At 33.6% G+C, this 10003-nt stretch overlaps 1 protein-coding gene across 1 annotated transcript; it reads left to right on the forward strand.

Moving 5' to 3' along the window:
• Window positions 1-627: 627 nt before the first annotated feature.
• LOC110094637 (probable serine/threonine-protein kinase PIX13) lies at window positions 628-4650 on the forward strand. Its single transcript, XM_020819901.2, has 6 exons — window positions 628-935; window positions 2027-2385; window positions 2875-3010; window positions 3316-3458; window positions 3560-3683; window positions 4044-4650. The coding sequence occupies exons 1-6, from the start codon at window positions 878-880 to the stop codon at window positions 4436-4438; spliced, it is 1215 nt and encodes a 404-aa protein (XP_020675560.1). The 5' UTR covers window positions 628-877; the 3' UTR covers window positions 4439-4650.
• The last annotated feature ends 5353 nt before the right edge of the window (window positions 4651-10003 follow it).

Consider the following 10003-nt stretch of genomic DNA (forward strand, 5'->3'; position numbering starts at 1 on the left):
ATTCCCTTAATCCATAGTCTACATTTTGTTGTCCTAATTTGTATTTTGGCTTTTGGTTTCTATTTTTTGTTTGAGCATTGCTTTATTTTTTATCACAACTCAATCCTATTCCATGTCACACAATTGAGTTGTACTTTTGGCTTTTCAGATTTCATATAATTATTTCTTTATAGTGAAATAAAATTGGGCAATGCCCCTAATTTTTCCACACAAAAAAGAAACCCTCCTTTTTAACTGTTTTATTGCCAATGAGTGATATTTTTTCCCATTCCAAGTTAAACTCCTCTTTTCAATATAATTGAAATTGTATTTAAATTTTAATCTTTGTGTACTTATATTTTTTAGTGAATGTTGATTAGCACTCTCTCTCAATTTTCCGAAAAAAAAAAAAAAAACAGAAGAGAAAAGAATGTGAACGGAATGACTAAGTTCTCATTGATTTTGACAGGCGATTTTTCTCTCCCAGGAAGTTCGACATGACTCATTGACGCTTGCATGGCCGATAAGTAACCATTAAATACTCCTGACGCGTCCATTTTCCATTGCCTCTCTTCTTTCAACCATCAATGCTATGTCCACCAGCGGATCAACCCAACCAGTAAGTTAACTTGACCATGACGAAGGCAAGAAGGAGACCCAACTCTTTTTCTGTTTTTAATTTTTTTATAAGCTTCATAGTTCGACGGTCGCATTATTAAAGATAAAGCAACAAATTCCTCCTTTTATTTCTCTCTCTCTTTCTCTCTCTCTCTCCTTCCTTCAACCAATTCCCGCCATGATCATCTCTGCTCAAGCTTCCTAGAGATCTTTGTAGAAGAAGAGCAAGGGAAGGGGTGGGGTAAATAAGTAGGCAGAGGTAGAAGAAAGGTCAGAGGACATGGGGAACTGCCTCGGCTCCTCTAATAAGTCCGCGAGTAAAGGAAACACCATTTCAGGTACGCAGATTTTGCTTAGGGGTTTGATTTGTCTGTTTCTTCTATTATGCTTTGATTCACTGCTTTTGGTTTTCTAGAATGAGTTCTTTTGGGTTCTGTTGCCGTTGGGGACTGTTTTTGCAAAGCTTTATTTTATAACGGTCGTCGTGCCTCAGTTTGGCGATAGCCTTTTTCTACTCTTCAGAAAATTCTCCAACGAGTTAGTTTTCTTTTTTATACGGAATTTTTTTTCTTTTTCCCATAAAAATGATTTTTCAATTTATTGTTATGAGAGAAATAAATATACTATTTCAATCATCATTAATTTAATTTTAAGTTAAATTATTTAGGATATAGATAATATTCTAAGAAAATAAAATTGATGATAGCTTTCATATTTTCATAATAAAATTTACTTTTGATTTTATTTGTATATTCATCTATATATATTTAGGCTCTATTTGGAGATAAATTATTACACACAGAGTTTGGACCTGACTACATCCAGATTCCTATGAAATCAAGCTACGTGGTTTGTACATAGGACGATGTTCATTATACATACCATATGCACAATTTATAAACATGATGTGCACAAGCCACGTGTGGCTTGATTTAATTAGATTCAGGACGGGAGCGAGCTACGTCGTTTGGACTCCACATGTAATAATTTCTCCTATTTGAGGCTGTTTAAAAATTTTCAATTTTCTTTTAAAAACTATTTTCTCTATCATAATTTTAAAAATATCTTATCAAAAATAACTTTTTAAAAAACAAAAATTTAAAATAACAAATATCATTCAAATATAGATTTTTTTTCTACTAACTATTTATCTTACCAATAAAGCAGTTTGAAAAGCTATTACAAACAAAATTTATTTAACACACTTAATTTCAGCCATTAAACTCAAAACAAACTAGCTCTTCACGCATGCATCTCTTTTTCTCCTTTCCCACCATACACACTTCAGTTTGACTTGAAAGTGTCTCCATTCATCTATGTTTAGACTAACTCAAATTTCTTTTCTACATTTAAAAGCTTGCATATATAATATATCTCAATATGATAATCGACACCTTTGTTTCTTCTTAATCCTTCTTTCCAATCACAGGGCTATCATCAGCTAAAGCAAGCAGCAGCAGCAGCAGCTCAACTACAACCGGGAAGTTCTCAACATTTAGCAGCAGCACATTTGAGCAATCCACAGGCAGTGGAGGGAGCAACGATGATGCATTTCCAGACGGTAGAATTTTAGAAACGTCAAATCTTCGGATATTTACATTTGCAGAGCTAAGGAGTGTGACAAGAAACTTTAAGCCAGAAGCTGTTCTTGGAGAAGGTGGATTTGGTAAGGTGTTCAAGGGCTGGGTTGATGAGAAAACTTTGGCTCCTGCAAAAACTGGACTTGGGATGGTGGTTGCTGTGAAGAAACTCAACTCTGAGAGTATGCAAGGCTTCGAAGAGTGGAAGGTATTTGTCGATCGAGTGATGAATTTGATGATTGTAATCAGATTCATGAGTGGCTATTCATCAAATGTTCCTGTTTAAAACTGCTTCGAAGGCTTTTCAAACTTCTTATGAAATATTTGAATGATGTGTTTTTCTTATTCTGCTTACTTTTAAATGGCATTCTTTGCTCGTATTTAACTTAATTACTTCAGTTTTTTTGCATCTAGAATAGGATGATAAAACATGACTTATTTGTTGCTTTCTCCAATTTTATGTTCATTTTCACGTTAAATTATATATCCTTTTAGGCTTTGTTTGGGACGGCTTTCTTACTGTTTCTTAAAGCAACTTTTTAGTACAAATAATTTAATTTTTTACTTAAAAAAATATTTTAAAAAGCAGTAAAAAAAACTGTCCCAAACAACGAATGCCAGCCTTGATCGAAATGCACTTGTATTTTTCTTTGGTTACTTTTGCAAGCCTAATTTCTTTATGCTGTTTATGTTGCAGTCAGAAATTAATTTTCTAGGAAGGCTTTCTCATCCCAATCTAGTCAAGCTTTTGGGCTATTGCTGGGAAGACGAGAGGCTTCTCCTTGTCTATGAGTTCATGCCGAGAGGAAGCCTAGATAACCAACTATTTAGAAGTGAGTGCTATTTTTTTTAAATGATATTTATCATGACACAATAAAACTGTATTAGAAGCAATGGCGTAGTTCTGTAAAGAGGAATATCTTAACAATTTTATGTTCATGAACTTCCAATTACTTGTCTTTAACAAGTCTCGTTTTTCTTTGCCATGCCCTCATGATAAGATATGCTCGAGCATCGTAACCAACTAAAACGATAGGCAATAGTATCAGTGAAGTTTCAAATACACCAATCAAAATGATAAGCTGTTTTGTTTGAAAATTTGTTGGACTTCAATTATCATTTCATGAAAATTTTGTAGGATGGTCATCCTTTACACCACTTTCATGGAACTTAAGGCTAAAGATAGCCATAGATGCCGCTCGAGGTCTTGCATTCCTACATTCTTCAAAGAAACAAGTAATCTACCGTGATTTCAAGTCCTCCAATATCCTCCTCGACTCGGTATTTCTTCCTGCATTTAAAACATTTCTATCTTACCCTATCAAAAGGTATTTTTGCGTTGACATACACATAGTTCATGAATTATTTTTTTTTTCTCCTAGGATTACAATGCAAAGCTCTCTGATTTCGGACTAGCAAAGAATGGACCTACAGATGATAACTCTCATGTTACTACCAGAATCATGGGAACATTTGGTTATGCAGCACCTGAATATATTGTTACTGGTATGTATCATATTGGTTTGAAAACTAGCTTAATCTTTGTGATTACAAAGCAATACAAATAAAACTGTAAAGGAAAAGGCTAGAGAGAAAAAATTTCTTCATCTTTTACAAATAAAACTGTACTCAGAGTCTACTTAGAATCTATTAAAGCTGATGGCCACTTAACCATCTAAACTGGTTTATAAGCAATAGTAGTCAGTTTCTTCTCACTGCTTTTGGATTAAATCTAGGCAATCAACTGAACTGTAATGTTGCATTTTCATTTGACCTCAAATCAAATAGTGATGGGTAGACCCATCTCCTAATGATTCTAAATGCCTTCTCTTGATAAAGACTTTGATTTTGTTGTGATCCTAACAGGTCATTTATATGTTAAGAGTGATGTGTATGGATTTGGAGTTGTCTTATTAGAGCTGCTCTCTGGTCAGCAAGCACTCGACCCGATCCGCCCAGCCGAACAACAAAACTTGGTCGATTGGGCCAGGCCATTTCTGTCTGATAAGAAGCAACTGGCTCGGCTGATGGACCCCAAGCTTGAAGGAAAGTATCCTTCAAAAGGAGCTCTTCGAGCAGCTCAACTCACGCTTAGATGCCTTAGTCAGGAGCCCAAAAAACGGCCATCAATGAAGGAAGTTGTTGAAATACTGGAAGGCATCAAAGACAATGCAAAGCAGACAGAGGAAGGTAAAGGTAGAAGGCACAAAAGATCAGGAGTGAGAGCTACGGCTATTAACCACTTTCCCAAAGCAAGATGATTGCTTTATGATCCTTGAATTTTTACGCATTCCTCACGTCGGAACAGTTTTTTTTTTTTTAATCTTTTGTAATTGAAATCTTTGTAGTTTTTCCTTTCAGTATTGCTACAATTTCAGCATTGTTTGCCAATGTGTTTTGTATTCTTATTGAAGAATATGAACTGAATAATATTCGTTTCATAAGGAAAATTAGGGGAAATTATTTCGAACTCCGTTGTGTACTTCAATGTTCTCTGTCTTCACCAACAATTTATAAGATTTGGAGTGGTTTGTGTTGCGTCCAGGAGTATTCGTGGCGGTAGAGAAATATAAAGTTTATCATCTTAGCGTTGTACGAAAATCCGGCACGCAATCAGATAAGAGAGAGGGTCTAGCATTTATGATACACCAAGATTTTTACGTGGAAAACTCCTGAAAAGAGGGAAAAACCACGGGGCCTAGCCCAGTTTGAATGCATCCACTAGTATTGCAATCGATTACGAATGAGGCCCTTCCTTGGGAGAAGGCCTTAGTTTGATGTACATTTTATAGAGTACATTACATGATATGAATACAAAGAATCACTATTGACATGTTCATTTGGTCGGGAGGACCGTAGTCGGCGGGCGACGGAGATCAGAAGGCTTGTAGTCGGTGGGCGACGTAAGTCAGGAGGACCGTAGTCGGCTGGCGACGGAGGTCGGAAGGACTGTAGTCGACAGGTGACATAAGTCAGGAGGACCGTAGTCGGCGGCCGACAGAGGTCGGAAAGACTGTAGTTGGCGGGCGAAGTAAGTTAGGAGGACCGTAGTCGACGAGCGACAGAGGTCAGAAAGATTGTAGTCGGCGGGCGACATAAGTCAGGACCGTAGTCGGCGGGCGACGTAAGTCAGAAGGACCGTAGTCGGCGGGCGACATAAGTCAGGATGACCGTAGTCGGCTGGCGACGGAGGTCAGAAGGACAGTTGCCTTGCGAGGGAGGCTGCAAGGACTGTGTCTGACGGTGAAGGTCAGAAGGACGGCGTCAGGTAGAAGTCCAACAATGGAAAGAAATCCATATTCGGATATACGTCCAGTGAAAGTTCGATAACCAGTAGAAGTACGGCATCGGATAGAAACTTTGCGAAGAGTGAAGGTCAGGTGTCGGGTAGAAGTCCGACATCTGTTGGTGGACGAGGAGAACTCCGGCATCACTTGGGCGGAGTTTCGGCGTCAGGAGGGAACTCTGTCGTTAATTGAGAAGAATTTCAGCATCTCATGGAAGTTGTGCAGAATTCCTGCGTTTCCTGAAAATTCGGCAGAGTTCCGGCGCTTGGGCTCGTTGGATTCGTCTCGTCGAGCCACTCGATTCGAGTATAAGCTCGTTAAAATTGGAGACTGTTTGGTAACTCAAATTGTGGTACGAGCTTTTCAACAGCGCTTCGGGTGCTCGATTTGGGCTCATTTGGGCTCAGATTGAGTTGAATTTGGTGTCGTTGAGTTCGTATTTCCGAGACGCTTAGTTTGACTGTAAGCTCGCTGAAATCGGAGTTCAGGTGCTCCCGGATTTAATTTTTGAAGTTAAATCCCGCTATACCGAGGTGTACCGATTTTTTTTCAAAAAACTCGGTACACCTAGGTACAGCGGGATTTTGCCTGCGACCGAATGTTTCTCTCATTCGGTTGACCGGACCAAATAAAACTTCCAAAAGGAGAGACTTAAATTTCAATGATTAAGCCAAGATTAACCCGAGGCTGAACTGAATGATATAATAAATATTAATATTATTTAAATAAAATCTAAATGATATAATAATTAAATAATAATTTAAATTTAAATGTAAAAAAAATAAATTTCATATACAAATAACACTATATAATTTTAAATTTAAAGACCATCAATCTTTAAATTGAATTCACATTTCATAAAAACTTAATTCACATATAAACTCATAAATATAATATAATTTATTATTAATTTATATTATATGCAACAACAACAACAAAAGAAAAAGCTTTCATCCCACTATATGGAATCGACTACATGAATCATTTTTCTTCATTATTTTTTGTAAGAGTGAGTTCTCATTTAAATCTGATAAAAATGTCATTTTAATACTTTCGAACCAAATTTTTTTAGGTCTACCTCTACCTTTCTTAAAAGAGACTGGATCTAATACATCTACTCTCCTAACAAAGTCATCATAAGGTTGATATTTTACATGACAAAACCATCTAAATGACTTTCTCTAATTTTATTTGCCACTCGAGCTACTCTAACATTTTCTTTTATACACTCATTTTGCATTATCTCTAATTGCAAAGCCACTCATACACCTGAGCGATTAATTTTATGCTTTTCTTTTAGTGGCCAACATTCTACGCCATAAAATATTACAGTTCTCGCTACCATCTTATAAAATTTCCCCCTAACTTTGAGGGGTACTTTTCTATCACACAACAAGCTCAACTCGTTCCTCCACATCAACCATCCAAATTGGATTCTACTAATAATATCCCCATCTATTTCATCATCATTTTGAATAATAGACCTAAGATATCTAAAACGTGCACTCTTTTTAATGACATAATTACCCAATGTCACAATCCCACCACTAGACCTATTACACTTCATGTATTCTATTTTAGATCTACTCAAATGAAAACATTTACACTCAAAGGTTGATCTCCATAATTCAAAATTGTCATCAACTCCCTCTCTAATTTTATCAACATGAAGAATATCATCAGCAAAAGCACACACCAAGGTATTCTCTCTTATAAATGTCTAGCAAAAACATCCATGAATGAAGCAAAAAGACATGGGCTTAAAGTCGGTCCTTGATATAATTCAACTGAAATAGGAAAATACTTGATTAAATCACCTTATATTTGAACACTAATAATAACTCTAGCATTATTAACTCCATTCTCTTCAAAAACTTTGCAAATCTCTTCTCTCAGAATTTTGTCATATGCTTTATCTAAATCAATAAATATCATATGTAGATCATTCTTACTCTTTCTATATTTTTTCATCAAACCTCTCAGCAAATGTGAAGACTCAATAGTAGACCTACGTGGCATGAATCTAAATTGCTTTTGAAAAACATTAGTATCACATCATAATATATGCTCAATTACTCTTTTATAATATTTCATGATATATTAACTTAATTCCTCTATAATTTGCACACTCTTATGCATCACCTTTATTTTTAAAAATATAAATCAACACACTCTTTCTTCATTAATCCGACATCCTTTTAGTCTTTAAAATAATATTAATATGTTTAGTGAGCCAAAAAAGTCTCGATCTCCTGAAAATTTCCACACTTCTATTGATATATCGTCAGGTTTTACTGTTTTTCCACACTTCATTTTTATAAAACCTCTCAAACTTCAATTTTACTAACACTGCAACAAAAGCAAAATTTTCAATTTTCACTTAAGGTGATACAATCGCTGAAGTCAATCGCATTTTCACAATCTTCATTAAAAAGCTTGTTAAAGTGTATCATTCATATATATTAAATATTCTCTTATAAGAAAATTATTTTTTGAACTTTATCTTTAATATACTTCACTTGAAGTAAATCCTTACTTATAATATCCTTTTATTTGTCAAGCTTATATATACATATTACACCCTTCTTAATATATATTATATAAATTACTAAAAGCTAAATTCCTTGCAACAAACATATTGATTTCCCAGACTCCTTACAATCCCCTCTAAATGTATTCCAATTTTTCAAGTTTTTACACCTAAATCAATTTTTTATAACAAAGCTTTTTATCTTTTTTATTTTTTTATTTTTTTTATTCTGAAAAATAATTTTATTAATACTATTTAAATACTTTCTTTTAATTTAGGATAATTTTTTAGTTTATTTTTTATTTTTTACCCCTCAAGCTTAAAATTTAAAACTAACAATATTAAAAATATAAACTTGTAATCTAAAAAATCTTTTTTTCTTGCAAAAAAAATAATCAATCTGAATGTTATTATATCCATTATTATAAGTGAATAAATTATAAGTGAATAGATAATCCCCTATTTCTTAAATAAAATATTAGCAATTATAAAATCATAAACTAAAATAAAATTTAGTATACCTAAAATAAAATTCAATATAATCATACCATCTTCATTAATCACTCCAAACCCATAAGCTATCATGAATACTTTTAAAATTTTCTATCACTTCACTAACACATCTATTTAAATCCCCCTCAAATAATTTTTTTTTCTTCAAGAGATATCATTTATATTAATTATTATAAGTTAGTTCAAAATTTTATTTTAAACACATATTTAAAACTTATCAAGGAATATAATCACTTATAATATAAATAATCTTAACATCAAGAACAACCTATAAAACTATAATTATATCTCCAATTCTATTAATTTATACAATATTATCTTTCAAACTTTCATTAATAATCGCACCTACATCATTTTTAATGCAACTCTTACATGAATACTATAATTTAATAATCAAACCTACTAGATCGACCATATGACTTATTCATGATCGGGCCCACCAATCCCATGTGATTTTTAAAACTATGAGTATAATTGAAATTTTGGTCTAATAAGATGAAAAAAAACATCATTATTATATAAGCATTCTAACAATTTTTTTTTTCATGGATCATTCTTTATTTATATATAATTTCCTGCAATATAATTTATCATGAAAAATATTGTTGATGAATAAACCTTTGACATCAAGTTAATATTATTTACAACATCATTATTATCTTAAATATCACCCAATGGATTCAAAACTATTCATAAATGAAAATAATATCTTAGTAATAAATATGATTTGAGGCCAAGGAGATAAAAATAGAGATTGAGAAGTTAGACAGGAGCTCTAAGTGCAAGAAATTATAAAATTACTATGACGTATCAAAATATATTAAAATACTCTTTGAGCTCATAATTTAACTCTAGTTATGCTTTATTTGGGACAGCTTTTGGCAACAACATTTCATAGCTTTTAAGAAATTTTTATATTAAAAAGTTGCTTTAAAAAATAGTAAAAAAACTGACGGAAACGAAATCTTAGGCTTCATTTGAGGAACAATTATTATGTCCTCCGACCGGACGTAGAGGAACGTCCGGTCGGCACTAAAATCCCGCCAAAAAACTCGGTATTTGCTCGGTATTGCTAGGTATTATTTGGTAATAACGAGGAATACCGCTATGTGAAGATCAATACCGAATTATACCGAGTTATACAAAAAATACCGAGTTTTTTCTAGGAAAAACTCGGTAATTTTTTTTGTATAACTCGGTAATGCTCGGTATAGCTCGATATAACTTGATATTGGGTCTTCACATGATTGTATTCTTCGTTATTGTTTGATATTGCTCGGTATTTTTCATTTTTTGGCGCGATTTTGAGACAACTTTCTAATACAAAAAATTTTAATTAAAAAAAAAACTTATAATAAAAAAATCTTTAAGAAGCAGCCAGAAAGCCGTCTCAAGCGAACCCTTAATATAGAGTAGCTGAGTTCTATAAGCAAATGGCAGTTGCAAGCAGGCATCTTCATGAGAGCTATGAGACGAGTTCAATAGCTTAGTAATGT

Source organism: Dendrobium catenatum, unplaced genomic scaffold, assembly GCF_001605985.2.
Source record: "Dendrobium catenatum unplaced genomic scaffold, ASM160598v2 fragScaff_scaffold_390, whole genome shotgun sequence".
NCBI classification, from domain to species: Eukaryota; Viridiplantae; Streptophyta; class Magnoliopsida; order Asparagales; family Orchidaceae; genus Dendrobium; species Dendrobium catenatum.

Bases quoted from the DNA above. Each gene is read 5' to 3' on its own strand.
- LOC110094637 (XM_020819901.2), top strand. From the start codon at position 878: ATGGGGAACTGCCTCGGCTCCTCTAATAAGTCCGCGAGTAAAGGAAAC. The intron at 936-2,026 runs GTACGCAGATTT...TTCCAATCACAG, and splicing joins TAAAGGAAACACCATTTCAG to GGCTATCATCAGCTAAAGCA. The intron at 3,684-4,043 runs GTATGTATCATA...TGATCCTAACAG, and splicing joins ACCTGAATATATTGTTACTG to GTCATTTATATGTTAAGAGT.